This window comes from Genypterus blacodes, unplaced genomic scaffold, assembly GCF_046128005.1.
Source record: "Genypterus blacodes isolate CSIRO-AG114 ecotype Tasmania unplaced genomic scaffold, CSIRO-AGI_Gbla_v1 ptg000055l_1, whole genome shotgun sequence".
NCBI classification, from domain to species: Eukaryota; Metazoa; Chordata; class Actinopteri; order Ophidiiformes; family Ophidiidae; genus Genypterus; species Genypterus blacodes.
This window is the reverse complement of record NW_027466867.1, coordinates 5,148,591-5,167,583: the sequence shown is the minus strand read 5'-3', so window position 1 is coordinate 5,167,583 and position 18,993 is coordinate 5,148,591. Positions and strand designations below refer to the sequence as shown.

The 18,993-nt window shown below is 49.9% G+C and overlaps 1 protein-coding gene across 2 annotated transcripts in view; it reads right to left on the bottom strand.

Moving 5' to 3' along the window:
* Positions 1-8,259, bottom strand: part of LOC143002171 (voltage-gated potassium channel KCNC1-like) — a 33,145-nt gene extending 24,886 nt beyond the window's left edge. For both annotated transcript variants that reach the window (XM_076152144.1, XM_076152145.1), the window contains exon 1: positions 7,639-8,259. In XM_076152144.1, the coding sequence (XP_076008259.1) occupies positions 7,639-8,259 (621 nt within the window). The remainder of the gene's footprint in view (positions 1-7,638) is intronic.
* Positions 8,260-18,993: the final 10,734 nt, after the last annotated feature.

Here is an 18,993-nt window from a genome sequence, read left to right as displayed (position 1 = left end):
TTTACTGCGGCACCATCCAGAGGAGCTTCATCATTACAGTATTACCACAGCTCTGCCTCGGCTCCCCGTCGCCATGACAACCGCTGCGTTAGCTTCTGCTGCTTTCAGGCAGGCACCAAGGACAGGGGGTGGGGGTGGAGGGGGGCCGAGCCAAATACTGCTCCTACAGCTGCTGAAAATGTCTGAGCGCAGAGGACAGATGCCAGTGCCAAATTGTGAGCCTTCATTCATTCATTATCGGCGAGGTCAAGGGTGAGCGACATCGACGCTGATGCAAAGACAAATACAGGTCACTTTTGTTTGTGGTGGTGGGGGGTGGCTCTTTTCCAGAGGGCGAGGCAAATGGGCGACGGTTGCGTGCCGAGTCAGCCATGATAAGAGGAGACGTTGAGGGATGATGTGAAATCTGCGCGTGAATGAGGCATGAAAGATGAACGTTTGGAAATGATGTGGAAGTGCTGAAACGTTTTCCTGAAGGGCAACCCGAGTGGCGGCGGAGAGCGGGACGGCGTGATTAATCTATTATCTTTAGGTGAATTACTGCAGCCATTACTCAGTGGACGTACAGAGCCACTTAGCCCGCAGTGGAAGGATGTAACCTTGGGTGGCCTTCGCTTACGCCGCCGCCGCCAACCAGCATTGCCATCGTCACCATCGCCGTCGGCGGCATGATCATCTTAATCAGAGATTAACACTGCGATTGAAGACTTTACTACTTCGGACTGATATCACACACACAGGAACAGTGAAGTTCTAAAATGAGAGGATAAAGAAGACAAGTCAAGCTTTAAGGCCGACTCATACAACGACAGACCCTGCAGGCCAACATCTAAAGACAAATAACGCAGATCAATGAAACCTGAAAATTACAGACTTCCCAACTCGAGGGAAATGGACGCAGCGTGGGTGGGAGTGAGGGTAGAGAAGGAGGGCGGGGCCTAAGGGTCACCTGGCACCCGTGGCGAATACACTGCGGGATACTGAAGGGTGGCAGAGGTGAGTAAAAATGTTTAGCAGGCGTGCAACACACACGTGTCCACGTACACCGCATGTCCACATGCTCTTTAAAACAGCTAGAATGCAGTAGGAAGAGGAGGAGCAGGAAGAGGAGGAGGAGAAAATCAGCTTCTGATTGAATCTCTCAGGTCAGCGTTTCTTGGGAGGTAAAACTCATCACAACACAGAATTCTGTTGCAGAGATTCTTGCCGAATGACTCAACTCTCCAACCCCCACACACACACACACACACACACACACACACACACACAGACATGGTGAACCTGTCACGCTGCTGTATCCGTCCCACTGCAGTTCCGTTCACGTTTGCGTCCTCACCTCATCTCATCTCCTCTTTCCGTCCTTCCTGGGCAGTCTCTCCGCTCTCTCCCTGATGCTCACTTGCCGTCCTCGCCTGTCCCGCTCACCTCCCCGCCTGAGGCACGTAAAAGAAACTTCTGGCAACCCTTTCTGCCATCTTTTCTTCAACTCACTCTCCCCTGTCCTTCCCTCTGTCATTGTCCCTCTGCGCTTCAGTAAACCGGCCTTAATCTGTCTCATTCCTACGTGACGACAAAGACAGAACAGTAAACATTGCTGGGACACCCAAACAGGCCCAAGGACCAGGTCCTCCTGCTAAGCCCCGCCCATCCACGCGTCCAGACCTTTGGGGCCAGATCTCAACACACTCCGACCGTCCACATCTCCTCCTCCCACGCAGACGTTTGACGCGGTCATCCGTGGGGGTGCACCCAGCCACACACACACACCCTGCCTCCGCTCTGCTGCCACTTGGAAAGCAAGGGAGGGTTGGACAATCACAAGGAAGCAGATGGTCACACAGGAATTGTCACAGCGATGCTCTGAGGGATCGAGCAGGTGTCCAGCTCCAAGCACGGCGGTGGTCATTTTACACAATTTTCAAACGCTGGCCTTCTTCGGACATACGTTGTAGCGTTCCGGAAATGTCTGGCGTTCACCTCCCTGTCTTCTAAGTGCATGTAGGGATTCTGCGTGATTGTGACATCATAACTTTACTTATAGGTCAGTCTCATATGTTAATGAACACTAATCCACATTCAAAGTACTTGTTTATTTGTGACTTGTGTTTTTAAAAGCAGCTCTGTGTGTGTGTGTGTGTGTGTGTGTGTGTGTGTGTGTGTGTGTGTGTGTGTGTGTGTAAGTGATCTGCAGGGGTTACTTGAGGGGGCGTGATTTATCTGCACGCTGTTAGTGTGACTGTCCGAGAGAGTGATTTACAGCCAGCTACACACACAGAGTATAGGCCAGTGTGTAAGGGTGTAATGTATGGAGGATTTATGTGCAGGCAGGTGTGTGAGGTGCACATGGTGAGCGTGTGAAAGCTTCCTTTGCTTGCCGATTTGATACCCAACTCTCTCTCTCGCCCTCTCTTGTTTGTTTGTTTGTTTGTTTACACATACAGCACATGCATGTGTGTGTGGGCGTTTGTGTGTGTGTGAATATAGCACGCGATACACTGCCTTTGCTCTTTGTGATTTGGCGCGATTTGTCCCGTTTAGCAAATTCCGACTCCCACCAGTGTAATCACGACTGGCAGCATGTGACCTCTCCAGCACGCCAGCATCCTGAAACATTCCCGTTTCAAAGGCTGAGAGGAAAAAAGGCCACGGTTTACCACAAGACGCGGCTAATCGACCGGGCCACACGCCACTGCGGAGCGCCGACTAAGCACTTAACACACAACGCAGCTAAATGGACAGAAGGGAGAGCAAGAGGAAGAAGAAGAGGAAGAAGACGGCGGCTGAAGGGAGATAAAAACAAAGTATGTCGAGTGATGGGAAAGCACTTTTTGCTTAATGTTCCCATTTAAAATCCAATGTGAGTGTTACAGGAACGCTGAGGGCACCCGGGAATGTCAGACGGAAGACTAACAGACTGATTCCCTTTTTTGGGTGAATTTACACTTTGCATAAACTAAAAATAGATTTTATTAAAATCCCTAACATGGGATAATGCCTGACGTCCACTAGACATACATTTATCCTTAACGCCTATAGGGGCAGCAGCGTCAACTCTTATGAAGGTGAACCTGTGTCTCTGCAATGGTGTGTAAGTGTGTGTTTCACCTGTACACGCCCCCTGAAAGCAGCAGCGACTAAGAGGTTCCGATGAAGACCAGGTACGATTCATGTTTTGCCCTCACGTCGCCCCCTGGTGGACGCAGTATCGCATGCTGTGTTTCCTCCTAAAGCGACAACGGTGTCAACACAGTCCTTGATGTGGGCCGATAAGTATCTATTCAGTCAAATATTGCCAACACAAAGCGCTCAGGTTACAGGAGCCTTGGAATTCCCCGGGATGTGAACACAACACGAGAGGACCTGCGGTGCAAACCTCCTCCGTCAGAGAAAATGGAAACGGGACACGAGGCGTTTACCGAGAGCAGGCACGGGAAAGACTTGCTTACTAATTGTTTACTGTTGTCTCCTGCACAAGAAACAAAAGCTGTTTACCTTAATAAACATGCTGAGCTCCTGAGATAACTTCATCCTGTCCTAGGATGTAAACGCTCCGTCTCTATTCTCACACTTGCATCGGTTACATGACGAACGGTCGTACAAGCGCAGGATCTCAAAACAGAGGGATAGATTTGCCAGCAGAGAATGAGATTAAGGCCTCCTTCCCTCTCTTTTTTGCTTTTTTTGGATGCAGCCCACTGGGAAAGGAGCAAGGATGGAAGTGGGAAATAGGCCTTTCAACAGGGTTACGTCTGAACGGAAACAACTCAGAAAACATGAACACAAGAACTTTAAGTCTGCACTTTCACGTGGTGTTAACGGGGGACTACCGCCGATGAACCTAGGAGGGGGAAGTCCACACGATTAAGGCATCTTCGTCAACTCAGAGCAGGGACGAGAGGTAGTTAAGGCGGAACTGCTTGGTTCGGGTGGAACTGGTGCCAAAAGACTTAAGTGTAACTAGAGAACAAGCATTTAACACAATGTTGACAATGTTGAAAAAAACGTTCTTTTGACTTTCAGAATTCACAAAGGACAACCCCCCCCCAACCTATGATGCAATGTCCCTGACGAAAACAGCAATGTCCCCCAAACGTCCCCCACCCAGCTTTGTTTTCACCAGCGTCTTTATATATAGCGAGGAGCTATCAATATCAATACAAATCTCTTATTTGTTCCCCACAGAACTTGATTTTCTGCCCGGAGACGAGCTGATATGGGGACTTTGTGTTTATGACAGCATTGTGTGTGTGTGTGTGAATGTGTGACCTTCAGGGGAGGAGTGCCTCTGGACAGTGGAGGAGAAAAACAGGGGGCAAAGGGGGAAACTTTTACATGCTGAGCTACAAATGGTGCCTTGTCAAGAGGAGTGCTGACAAAAGGCCTCTGTGTCCTTCTGCTGCAAAACTGGGAAAAACACGGAAAAACACGCTCAGATATAGCTATGCCACAGACTTAGATCTTTCTGTCATGAATCTACCACAAACATCTCAAATAATGGGGGGGGAAATCTTAAATCTGTGTGTCAGTCAGTTTGGGATCAATAGAGAAATCAGATGCAAACGCTGTCATATCCATCAATGGGCTTTGTCCGTGGGGTTATCAGTTCTATTACCATACAATAGCAGCTCCCCCTTCTTTCCCACCCTCCCCGCCCCGCCCCCCTCTTTTAAGGCATTCTCAGAGATGTGAGCAGAGAGGCAAATGGCTTTAAAATGCAGACAAAAAGAGAAGATAATCAATATAATATCAATCAATGTGCAGGCAGGGACAGGAGGAGGAGGATTGGATGGCTCCAGTCTTCATAGCTGATCGAAGATGCTAAGACAAGGGTACCCACCCCCCTCTCTCCCCCCCATCTCTCCCTCTCTGGCCGTCACCTCCTCCCTGTTTATCTCAACACACACACACACACACACACACACACACACACACCGTCGTTCTTTCTCTGTCTGCATCTCTCTCGTCTCTCTCTCTCTCTCTCTCTCTCTCTCTCTCTCTCCCCCTCCCTCCCCATGTCCCTCTCAGGCTCTTTCTTCCCCCCCGCATCTACTCGTCACTATCTCGCTCCTTCTCCATTTCCCCTCGCTCGGCCTGTATCCCTCTCTTGCTCTCTGCTACCCCTCCTACCTCTTTTCTTCCTCCTGCACACACTCTCTCTCCTCTCCCCTCCCTCTCTCTCTCTCTCTCTCTCGCTCTCTCTCTCCCCATGTCTACTGCAGCAGAAAAGCCAGCACAGATACCAGCGTGTGCGTGCTTGTAACATGTGTGTGCTACTACTGTGTAACCCCCCTCGCCACACACACACACACACACACACACACACACACCATCAGCCGCACGACCATGAAGGAAGGACGTGAGAAGAAGCTCCGAACGTCGAGCGATCATGTGAATACCGCCGCTGATCCCAAACATTGCTTGCTGATGCATTACATCACAGCCATGCAAACAAAAAAAAAAAAAACCCTGAGAGGAACGTCTCTTCTCCTTTCGTCTCCCTTTATTCCCTCTCGTCTCCCTCTCCCCCTTTGTCTCCCTCTCTCATCTGTCTCATCGTGTTTCCACATCACCTCCCTCCTCCTCTCTGCTCCTTCGTCTTCCTCTCCACGTATATAATTTGCATGAGACCCCAAAATAAGGTTCTGCCACATTTGGACCAGACACTTTTAGAAGTGATTTGGGTCATGTCGCGTTTGACGTATACAGTGCTGGCATGTTAAATCAACATGCGCACACACACACGCACACACACACCCTGACTGTACATGAATCCCACCTACTACCTGCTCTGAGCTCTTCATAGCTGCAACTTGGCTTCACTTACAGCCCCGCCGTCCAAATGTTACACTGAGTGAATATTAAAAAATGTTTGCTTCCGTGTGATTCATGAGATCTTAGCCAGAGCGAAGAGGAGGTATGGTGTTAGACTGTACGTTACATAATATACAGCATTCGAGCCACCAGGCAGCAGATACAGTAGCTTGTATCCAAAACATGGGCAGCACTACAAACACTGCTTCCTTTTGCCATATGTCACCAGAACACGACTGTTTACGTTCAGATTTGAAGCGTTTTTCTGCTCGGCGTGTGATTTGTGAGTTTGATTGCAGCCTCCTGTATGAATGTGGACAATCTAAGGGTGGTGAGGTGTGGGTGTGGGTGTGGGCCCGGCGGGGGAATCAATGGGAATCAGGATGATAGTGACAGTTAGAGAAGCACTTCCTGCTACCTGATCCACAGTAAGAACACATGGGACGGATCAGTTGGCCTGATCCAGACCGACTGTCCATCGCAGCCTGACGCTTCCCTCCTCCTCCAGGGAGATCAGGATCCAGGTATGAGGAGCCATGCCTGGTGCCGAGGGGTGTGTGTGTGTCTCTCCCCCTCTCTGTGTGTGAGTGTTTTCTGATATGTAAGCTCAATACAGTTTTGCTGAGTATGGAAATTACTTTCTGTGGGGTTTTTTTTTTTTGGTGATGGCATGAACGTCCGGCCACTGCAGGTGTCTGCTGGCTGGTCTGGTGATGCACATATACACAGAGCTACAGCATATACACGGAACACCTCACACACTCACAGCAGAGGGGAAATTGCATCACGTTAACGTCAACGTTGAGGCAGTAGAAGGCAGTGATCAAACCGTGCAATCTGATATTCAAAACAGTCGAGATCAAAGCAGTTGTGATGAAAGAGCTCGACCAGAGGGTCCACAGAGGCCCACGGAAACTTGTTTTCATGTGCCACATATTAAAAACAAAGCAGTGCCAGTCAGGGGCTACTTGTTACGCATAAATGCACCTGTATGCACAAACAGGTGCGCCAACACATTCCAACACATAGAGAGGTGCGCCTGCTGTGCGTAAAAGCTGTGTGGGAAGGAGCTGGGACAGGTTGGGGGGCGGAGAGGGGAAGGGGAGGAGGGGATCCAGGCACCAAGGGCAAACGTGGGGGGGAAACATGCACCTCAAGGCGCAGGCTGAGGGGTCCTATAGGAGCCTCCGCGGCGAGCACCCGCGATAAATAAAGACTAACGTGAAATACGGCGCGTCGACGTGCATCGTAAACGGGCAAATGGCACCTAATGAAGGCGTTTGGATGCAGGAGGCGCAGCGGACGCGGCGTTTGCAGGCAGATGTGCATTAAAGCCGCTCAAGTGGCAGAAGACGGCGATAGGAATTACGATAGCAATAAAGAAGCGCGGATCCAGCGCGTGTTGCAATGTGTCGTATATCACGTATGTGCCGCGCGAGTGACAACAAAAAGGACAATAAGCTACTGACACATACACATACAGATGCAGCTGCCATTTTTCCATTTTTTTCCCTACGCTATCAGCATTAATTATTCACTATCCGTGAGTCTATATCCTGCAGTTTAATACGAGCTATACGAACACACACACACACACAGACGGACACACACACAGAGACACACACACACAGCAGCAAGTGGCCTGCAGTTAATTATGAGGGGCTCGTTCCTCTGCAGTGGTGATGATGATGATGATGATGATGATGTGCAGAGGACATATTTAAACTTTGATCAAAGTTATCATGAGTCGTGCGGTGGAGTGAGATGTGAATGAGGCGGGACGTGCAGCAACAGTGCAGAGACAAGTTGAGACGTGCGGGGACTCACCCGGGCGTATTTGGACGAGTAGGGGTCCTCAAAAAGTGCCCAAATTTTGGGTTGCCAGGTTTTCCAAAAGCCCGCTTTCCTCGCGTCCTCCTGCATGCACAGTCTTTTCAAGTCGCCGTCCGCGCCCCCCAACGCCGGGTCGTCGTCCGGCGCGTCCGGTTCGGGCGTCTCGAAGCTGTCCAGCGCCTCCTCCGCGTCGCGATGCTGTCGGTAGTTCATCCAGCAGCACGCCTCCACGTCCGTCTCGTCGATGCCCCAGAAGGCGAGCTCCTCCTCGAACAGGGGGCCGCACACGTCGTTGGGACAGTGCAACTTCCCCGTGCGGTAGTAGTTGAGGATGAAGGAGAAGACCGACGGGTGGCGGTCGAAGAAGAACTCGTCCAATTTCGGGTCGTAGTCGAAGTTGCTGAACGCGTCCGGCTCGGTGAGCCACGACAGGCGGGTGCCCGGCAGCGTTTTGAGGGTGCTCCGGTACGTCTCATGCCGCACCCCCCCGCAGTTTATCACGATCTTCTCGCTTTCCGACGGACAAGTCATGTCTGCGCTGTAACATGCTTTGTTGGACGACTTGTTCCCACCCTTGCGCCCTTTAAAAGAGGATACACACACCGAACTGAGCATAGAGGACCGGGGGGGAGGGAGAGGATGAGAGAAACCGGAGGGAGGAGGAGGAGGAGGAGGGAGGAGTCTGAGGAGTCTGCGGGGGAGAGAGAGAGGAGAGAGAGGAAGAGGGGGAGAGAGGGAGAAACAAGGGCAGAGATTTTAGCAGAAGGGAGGAATAGGTGTAGATTATCAACATTGCAACACAGAATCATTACACCAGGATGGCTCGGTTCTCTCCATATCAGCTGATGGACGAGATCTGAAATGACCTTGTGCAGGTGCAGTGTGTGTGTGTCTTGTCTCTAACACAAAACACACATGCAGCATCAACCTGTCACAGCACCGTGCATCCCAAAGCAGGAGGCTTGATCACAACTGGGAGTCGACGTCACGGTGAAAAGACTTAAGATGATGTCACAGATTGAAGCCATTTGAGTGTGCTGGGGGTCTCGACCCTATGACCAACCGCTCAGGCCTCATACACACCTTGGGACTGTCATTCTAACCAGGATCATCTGCCTGCAATCTCAAACTGGGTCCAGCTGATGCTCACTCCCCCAATTAGGCCACTGTGAGATTTGCCCGTGTGTGTGAGAGAGCGAGAGAGAGAGAGCGAGAGAGCGAGAGAGAGAGAGGGGAGGTTCAAACTGGGGTTCCATCTCCCTTCCCTAGCCTCCAGAATGCCTCTTTGACGTAAGGTGGCGCAGCAATGTGCGTGTGTGTTAATTGCCTCCCGAGAGTGCAGAAGCCGTACTAATGTTAGATCTCCTCAATCAGTTTACACACACACACACACACACACACACACACACACACACACACACACACACACACACACACACACACACACACACACACACACACACACACACACACACACACACACACACACACACACACACACACACACACACACACACACACAGCTGCAGCCCCCACCGCCGCCGCCGCCTCCTCCCCAGCCCCAAAGATTCATGCGATGTTTTCCCATGCACAGTGTGTTTGTGTGTGTGAAGCTATGTGAAGACAGAGAGGAGGAGAGTGAGGAGATTGCATGAGAGAGAGAGAAAGAGAGAGAGACGGAGGGAGACGGGGAGGTTGGGGGAGGAGGCCATAAATCTGATTTTTAATGGAGGGATCGAAAGGGACAGAACAAATCGCAATCGGGGAAACAAGTCAGGCACAGACAAAGACCTGGAGATGGGAGAGAGCGAGAGAGCGAGAGAGCGAGAGAGCGAGAGAGCGAGGGGGGGAGGTGGAATGACAGAGATACAGCATGAAAAACAGAAAATTAAGGGATGAAAGAAAGTGAAAATGCAGCATAGCTTCCCGCTCACTTCGGGCAGTTACTGATATTGTCTCTTCCTCAGTAATGGAAGAGAGAGAGGGGAGGGCGAGAAAGGAGAGAGGGAGAGAGAGAGTGTGTGTGTGTGGATGGGGGAGGAGGAGGAAGAGGAAGAGCGCCGGAAAGGAGAGTGCACTATAAAAGTGAATGAATTCTGCTGCAGTAAAAAGCCAGAGTTATTTGCTCTCTCTCTCTCTCTCTCTCCCCCCCCAGGTCAGAGCGTCCGCCCGCCACACGCACACACACATGCACACACGCGCGCACCCCCGAGGACACGCGTCCAACACCGAGAGCCCCACACATACATGCACCACGTCTACGCTGTTAACCTTTTTGCTCTATTCAAAGAAATGCACCACTCTTCTCCTCCGCCCCCTCCCCTCCTCTCCTCTCCTGCTCTCTCTCTCTCTCTCTCTCACACACACACACACACACACACTAGCCCTCCCTCCATGCCTCCCTCCCTCTCTCCCTCTCGCTCACTCTCATATTCCGCATAAAGGAATCACATTTCATTGAAGGGGAATCAGGGCTTCACTTTCCTCCTTCCCCTTCCTCCTCTCACAACATTCCTATACCCAGTGACTGTCTCTCTCTCTCTCTCTCCCTCTCTGTCACTCTTTCTCTCCCTTCCCACTGCATTCTACCTGCATGCACCCTCTTCTTCTTCTCCCTCATCCTTCACTCTCCTTTGGCTCAACTCTCTCTTCCCCTCAGACTTCTCCTTCATCTCATCCTTTCCTTTTTCTCCCTCTCTCTCTCTCTTTCATTACTTGTCTCTTCTGTCATTTTAACCATTTAAGTGCCCTATTCAACTTTTTGTTCACGGAAAACTTTTCTCTCTATCAGACCTTTTTCCACATGAAGTTGTTTTTTTTGGAGCCTGGATCCTGAAGAAAGACAAACATCCCTCAGGTAAGATCAGACCAGATGGAGGCTATTGCATGAGTTTGAAATGGTATTGATGAGTTCCACCAACTTCCGTTCTCAGATTCTTAAAGCGCCACAGTTTTCACATTTCAGCACCATGGACAGCGACGCTCTGGAAGCTCTGGTTTTTTTTCTATCGGAGTGATTTTAGGCTCAAACTTTCCTCACTTTTCTCTCCTTTGCGTCTCGACTTTGTAACTTTCCCGGTTCGACTTCGAGCTAGCTGTGTGATCCGCTGAATATTTTATAAGTGGGCAGCCGCAAGTCTCTAACTGTGGCTGAATGCATGTTGTTCCCCTCTGACTTGCGTGGTGGCGAGTGTATTGATCTCACCAATGTATTTAAGTCATGTTTGACCGATCAAAGCGATTTGGAGAGATCCCTAACCCTCCCCCTTCCCCCTCTCTCTCTCTCCAAACAACCCGTTTTGGCTTCATGGGGGGGGGAAAGACGCACTTTGATCACATGCTGCAGTAGAGAGGAATAAAAGGAGAGAATAAAAAGAGGAACAGAGAGGAAGAAGAGATAAATGGGGGTGGGGGGGTAAAATGGAGGAAGGAACCGGAGATACAGAGGGGATGAGAATAAACAGAGTGAATAGAGAGAAAGAGAAAGAGAGAGGGAGAGAGGGAGGGAGGGAGAGAGAGAGGGAGAAAGAGAGAGGGAGAGTTAAGTGGAGGCTAAAGCGAGGAAAGAAAAGGGGAGTGAGAGCAGCTGAAAGGAGGAATAGTTTCTTCCAATTCCTCTCTCTCTCTCTCTCTCCCCTCTCTCTCTCTCTCTCTCTCTCCTGCAGCATTTCCTGCCTTGGCCACCGTGTCCTGCGCCACCCTGGCACTACTGCCTTAGCACTAAACACACACACACGGAGAGAGAGGGAGAAAGAGAGAGGGAGAGTTAAGTGGAGGCTAAAGCGAGGAAAGAAAAGGGGAGTGAGAGCAGCTGAAAGGAGGAATAGTTTCTTCCAATTCCTCTCTCCCCTCTCTCTCTCTCTCTCTCTCTCTCTCCTGCAGCATTTCCTGCCTTGGCCACCGTGTCCTGCGCCACCCTGGCACTACTGCCTTAGCACTAAACACACACACACAGGGAGAGAAAGGGAGGAAGAGAGAGAGAGGAGAGGGGACTGCATTCACACAGACACACACACTATGTTCAAACTCACAGGTTAAGCAACTGTTTTTTAGAGACTTAATCCCTATAGGACCAGGATCAGGAAAGATGTGTCTATATGTGTATGTGTGTGTGTGTGCATTGGGGAGTGTGCACGAGGCTGGCAAGCGTGCACAAAGCTTGTGCGCGACGCTGCACTGACGCTAATATATATTAGCAGAAACACTGCAGCAAGAGGGGGAGGGAGCCCTGGATTATGGGATGCATTGGCTGTGAGGTACCGGCAGTTAACTGGGGGGGGGAGGGGAGGAGAGTGCACAAGAGAGAGTGAGAGAAGAGTGAGAGAGCAAGAGAGAGAAAGAGAGAGAAGGAGCTCAGAGGCAGGGAGGAATTTGGAGGAGGAGTGCTGACTATGCGGAACAGACCCTCCGGTTGGCAGAAAAAGCTCAAACCTTTACCAATCACACAGAGGGAGACACGGGGAGAGGGAGGGAGGAGGAGGGAGAGACAGTGACGGTGAGAGAAGAGAGGGAGAGAGTGGAGAAAAACAAGAGGAAGAAGAGATAAATAGGGGTGTGGGGGTAAAATGGAGGCAGGAGGGGAGGGGGAGAGGCGATACACCGGAGTGAGAAAGTGAGCCGAGGTTGAATTGGACAATGGTTGTGGTGGACCAAAAATGGAGGGGTGATAGGAAAAGGTGTGTGTGTGTGTGTGTGTGCGCGTGTGTATGTGTGTGTGTGATGGTGAAAGGCAAGGAAGGAGAGGAGAGGAGAGAGCAGCGGAGACAGAAAGAGAGCCTGCCGATACGAAGCACCTGAATTGCAGTGATGGGGGCAGGAAGAAGGTGGGGAGGGGGGGTGCTGGGAAGAGGAGAGAGAGAGAGAGAGAGAGAGAGAGAGAGAGAGAGAGAGAGAGAGAGAGAGAGAGAGAGAGAGAGAGAGAGAGAGAGAGAGAGAGAGAGAGATCAAGTTAAAAGGGGAGCAGGAGAGGAGGATGGAGAGGAAGGAGGACAAGAACCGGGGATGTGATTTAGATACACAGCTGAGCTGAATGCCAAATGCACCACTTGGGAAAAGGAAGGGCTTCACAGGCATGCATGTCTGTGTAATGTACGTGTGTGTGACGGAGAGAACGAGAGAGAGAGAGAGAGAGAGAGAGAGAGAGAGAGAGAGAGAGAGAGAGCACGAATTACGTATGTGTTTCTGGTGCGCAGCCATTTTTTCCCACCCGCTACCTCATCAAAGGATGTAACCACAAGGTTTCACGCTGTTTCATCCATATCGCTTCCCTCCCTCCCTCCCCCTCTTTCCCTCACTCTCTCTCTTTCTCCACCCCTTTCCCCCCTCTCCTCAGTGGAGTGGAAGAGACCCCAGCAGGAGAAATGGAGGCACTGCAGCACCGTGAAAGCACTGCGGTCGCTCCCCTTCCAGTGCAGTGTCACACCCCCCTCCCTCCCCCCCTCTCTCTCTCTCTCTCTCTGATTGTCGTTGCCCCTCATGCTAAAACAAGAGCAGTAGACTGATAAGGACGTGTGTATGTGTGTGTGTGTGTGTGTGTGTGTGTGTGTGCGTGTGTGCGGTTTTGAGGAGTATGAACTAAACGGGGGTGAGACTGGAGTGCAGCGAATCGCATGAATGGATGGAGAAACGAAGACAAAAGACTGTGGGTGTGTGTGTGTGTGTGTGTGTGTGTGAGGGTGAGACAGGGAGGGAGGGAGGGAGACCGAGAGCAGACACAGAGAATGAGCCCACGCAATGACCCACAGGGTGCAAAACAAGACGTTACTCATCATAATAAAGCTCGCCAGCGGCCAATTCCCTCAACGTGAATTAAACCGGCAATCAATTAAGTAATCAGGGGAGGAAACAGCCAAACTACTACAACAGTGCATCTCTCCAGGGGGTCCTTCTCTTGTGACCAATCCACCAAGCGTATCCAGCAGCACCAGCACCCCCCCGGGGGGCCTGGAGCCCTGTGCATTCAGGTCAATCAACACCTATTCACCTCTGCTCTCTCTCTAATCCCCTTCAGATCTGGTCTCCCCGGTTTGCCCGTAAAGCTCCGTTTTCAGGAATAGATTGCTACGAAACGAAACCCGTAATGGAGCGTCGGTCACTTCCTATAACCACAGGGAGGATGAGGGAGGGTGAGATGGGGGGGTCATGGATGGAGAGGTGCAAAAGGCCTCGTTGATCCCGAGAAGGTCAAGAAAAATCGGAAGGCCTGGGAAAGAGACGACGGGCTTAGGCATCGGGCCGGGACGGAAATCTATTTTCAGACCCCACAGCGCGTTCCCTCTCTCTTGTAGGTCAATGGAATCGCTCCACTCCTAATTAATGACGGTGCCCTTTCCTGGGTTATTAGGCGAGATGAGGGACGGGGTATCACAGCACACATCCCTGACCTGTGACCTCTGCCACTGATTATACACACAGGGGAGGAGCCAGGAAAGTCAGACAGATTAGAATAAGAGGAGGGGAGGGAGAGAAGTCGGGATGTAAGATGCGAGAAAGAGGAGAAGAAGACGAGACGGAGGAGAAGAGGAACGGCAAGACAGAAGGAGGTGAGCTGGAGGTCAGCCTCAAGGTCAAATAAGTGAAATGAGCTCATTTGCGGGTGAGACTTGAAGGAGGTACAAGGAGGAAGGCGACAGAGAGAGAGAGGAGGACAGAGGAAGGGTCAGGGGCAAGAACACACAACCCAGGACACGACAGACAGGTAATTCAATCACAGTCTGGAAATAGATTTATCCCCCTCCCCTATTTACACAGCAGCGTTCTGCTTTCTAACCCCGTCGCTCTGCCACCAATCACGTCTGCTGACAGCACGCCTGTCTCTCTCTCTCTCACTCTCTCTCCCCCCCCGGCTGTGATGGTGGGGGTGCGAAATCTTCTTCTTTCATTCGAAAATCGAAGGGGTGGTGTTTTCTGGGTTACCCTCGGTCTAAAAATAGCAGCAGCTGTAGATTTATAATGCAGGATGGAGAGGAGGAGTACGATGATGATGGAGGTGGTGGGGGGGGGGGGGGGGGGAGGAAGAGCAAATGGAGGCAGAGACGGAGAGTTCCCGTCACACAGGCGAGGGAGGAGCACGCCGCTGGAAGGCAGGTGGCGGAGGAGAACGACGGGAAGGAGGCGTTATGAAACCACAGACTTTCTGAGTGATGAGGTAGAATGAAGGCAGACGCCATGAATGATGAGGCGAAGAAGAAGATAACAGCACCCCCGACCACTTCCTGTATGGGGGGTCTCAGTCACACCGTGTCCTTCCTGTGTTTCCACTACACACAATCCCTCCCCTACAACGCTCCTTCACACCTCCTTCTCCCTCCTGATGTGTTGTGTGTGTGTGTGTGTGTGTGTGTGTGTGTGTGTGTGTGTGTGTGTGTGTGTGTCACCCTGCCATCAAACCTCCATTTCAGGCCTTGACTCTTGCCCAGCACGAAGACCCACACACCGACACACACACGCAAGTAAATCAAATGCATGGCAACACAAAAAGAAAGACACACAGAGAGAGAGAGAGAGAGAGAGCTGCACACTCATGCAGGCCACAGGGAATGATGCTGAGAGGAATGCATGCATGCACACGCACACGCGCGCGCGCGCGCGCACGCACACACACACACACACACACACACACACACACACACACACACACACACACACACACACACCTCACAGACACGAAATAGCTGTGATCCAGCGGTGTGTATGGGGAAACACCCAGCATTTGTGCTATATGAATGTGTGAGGCTATAGAATGAGGCGTTCATGGGCGTCATACCAGCCGCGTAATTAAGAGATGCATCACCGTGTCTATCGCGCCATAGACGCACAAATTTCATTACAAAATACCACCTGGAGCTTTATTATAAAAAATTCGAACCATCTTCATCCACATATCGATCTAAACACACATTCCCCCCACTGTTAAACGCTTACGCGTCGCCATTTCGCACTTTTACCGCAAATAAAAAACGATACTTGTTGAATGCGGGCTGCTTCTTCTTCTCTCTCTTACCTCCACTCTTCTTCTTTTATGTGTTGTCGTCAAGAGCAAATAAACGCAGATGAAAGCCTCCTAAAAAAGACACACACACAGACACGGAGCGAGACACACACACAGACACACACGGGGGGGGGTTCGTATACTCACTTGATTTCGTTTCGGGTTCGTTTGGAGCGCGTGCGGGAAAGACACGCGCATCGGCCCCCTCCCCCCCAAAAAACAAGAAAAGAGATCAATCAAAATGTGGTTTCTCTCTCTCTTTACGCCGCTCACACACGGCCGAGTATCCAGTTTGTCGCCGGTGTTCAGTTTGTTGGAATCTTTGTTGCCTCCTATCGATTATCATCAACCAAAGTAATGGGCTCGCGCGCGTCTTCTTCGTTGCTGGGAAATGTCGCTTCTTCTTCTTTGTTTTTTTGGGGGGTGTTTGCCGGCGTTTTTGTGGTTGTTGGGGTTTTTTGTTTATCGCCCGGTTACTTCTCGCTCATGTGCTCATGCTGATGGTGGCAGGAGGGGATGGAGTCTCTCTGATGAAGAAGATGAAAGCAGGAGTCTCTCTCTCTCGCTCTCGCTCACTCTCTCTCTTTCTCCCTCTCTCTCTCTATCGCTCTCTCCTGTAAACTGGCTCGGTTTTGTGTTGTTGTTGTTGTTATTGTTGATGTTATTATCTCTCCCCCCAGCATTTAAGAGAGAAAAAGCATATTAAAACAATAATGTCGCCCCAGCCCTCTTTGTAACAGAGTCTCTCTATACGCTGCCAGGGGCGCGGGGTGTAGCAACCAGTCCTCCTCTGTCTGTCTCCCCCTTTTTCCAAATGTTTCAATGGAGACACAGCATGTAGACACCTCTCTCTCTCCCCCCTCTCTCTCTCTCAGACGATACATGTGGGCGGATTAAAGAACAAGGCAAAACGGGGTGGGAGGATCGCCCCCCCACCCTTTAATTTCTCATTTCGCCACTGAACCTGTGGAGCAATAAAAAATTAACAATTAAAAAAACAAACGCACCCAAACAAACACACGTCAAGAGCTTTCACGCTTTATCATTCATTGATTCATTGTCATATGTGTTGTCTCGCTCTGCGCGGAAGGAAGGCACGCAAACACGCAAGCACGCACGCAGACACACACACACACACACACACCATTTTGTCTACAGGTTTCCCAGCCTTGACATCAGCAGTCATGTGGTGCAGAGAGGAGCAGGTGTTTTTACACGGAGTCTGAGGAGGAGGAGGAGGGAGAAGAAGGATGGGATGAAGGTGTTTTCCCCCCTGAAGGCTCTCAATGCAAAATAAGACACATTCTCACTTATTTTAGTCTCTTATTGATGGATTGATTGATATTTTAGGGGAGGGGGGTGATATTATTTGACGTGTTTGAGTCCAAACAATTCCTCGAAATCCTTCATTATTATTATAATCATAATAATAATAAAAAGATATTGACTCACATTTGTGTAGTGATCTCTTGATTTTGTGTTGAAATTTTAATTCATTTTATACACCGTTTGATACTTGCATCAGTTTTCGCAAACAAGGCTGTCAATCAACCTCATCAGGGCAAAATGTTCTGCATCAAACCAAAAGCGAAACCAGCACGGACAGACAGGAGGGAGGGCAGCACACAAAGAGGCCGAACGCTCTGACTTCATCAACCTGCATAAATACTGAATGTGTAACACCAAAGTGCAGCTCAAGCACCCATGCAAGGAAGCAGCTAACCAGGCTGGCGGACACACCCAGACCAAGCGAGGACTGAAAACCACAGAAGAAGCTAGCTCGGGTACAACGGTCTGCTGAATTTGCACAGATGTGAGGCCGCCTGTGGTAATCAAAACAAATAATGTCTTGGAGGCGAGCAGAAAGGACTGCTGGCCTTGGAGCAGCAAAGAGTGACTGACAGTTAAAAAATGAGGTTCCGTGACCTTTATTGATGCCTTCAATCACTAATTGAACCTGAAAAACAACAGTTTCCTTTCACACGCTGCTCCAGGCATCTGGAAATGTATTAAGATCTAATGTGGCTATTCCAGGATGATCTGCAAGGCCCTGACATCATGTTACAATCAGTGGAAGGTTTAAGGGGGTTTCAGGTGAATCTGAAGCAAACACATGGAGCTATGCAGAGTTGCTGTTTGTGTGCTGTGTGATTGACTCCAATCACTCTCCAGGACAGAAATGCATTCATCTAGAGGCCGTAAACTACATTTCCGTCAAAATATGAATCAAACGCTATAGTACCGGCTGCAATAATGAACTTCCAATTCCATCCATCCAGTCCTGGTCACTGTAACCATGTTTCCCCCTCATCACTGCAGGATAATACAATACAGAGTAGTAGCTGATCAACACTATCTATTGTTTTGACTATAACCCTGAATGTCACCCTTAATACTCAGACATCTGTACCTTTTTTACCCTCTCTGTTATTATAGTGATTCAAATAAGGCTTTTGTTGGTACTACACAATGGTGATCTTCCACATGCAGGCACACAATCGTAACACAGGCCTGAAAACATTCTTCACATTTTTGCAAACAAATTTTTCATCTTATGCATCTGCCAAACAAGATGGAATGATATGCAGGAATTGCGGGACAAAAGGGAAATCAATTTGTAGCTGAATGCTCGCTTCTGTTTGCCAATCTGCCATGAGTGATGTAAAGATCAATGGATGGATGAATGGACAATGGCACCATCGCGCCAGTTCGTAAAATTCAAAACAATGCCTCAAAATGGACTGTTTTTCCAATGAAACACATCCAATAAAACAGAGTGTGTTTGTTTTGGATGTTTCACATAATAGGAGTGTGACAAACTCCTGGAGGACACGGCTGATCATCACATTTTGGAGGAGGTTTGGATTGGATTGCGTACCTGTCACACATGTTCCACTGCCTGTCCACCTGTAGACGTCATGCACTTTAAACATTTCATAGATTTCCAACAATATTGCACATATAAGTACAAAGAAAGAGGAGAATAAACCTCAATCTGAGCTAAAACTGACCTATCTGCTCAATAAATCCACTGTCAATTCCAAAACTCGTCTGTCTCTTCTTCTCTGCCTAAATGGCTACAATTAGCTTTCATTATTCATCAAGGTTATCGTCCTCCAGTCTCCTTCCTCCATGGAGCTTGAAGTAATGGTTGCCACTTCGAGTTAAAATCCTGACCTGGCAGTCTCGTTTGACATCATCGGCATCATCCTGGAAGCTTTTATCCAAACTGACCATCTGTTGTTCGCCGAATGACCCGCTGACCTTACCATTCGCAGGTCGCCTAGTTTCATTTGCTGCAGTGACAATGCAGTAATGTGAAGTCTGCCGTGTGTTTTTACATGTGAAGTACCAACCTA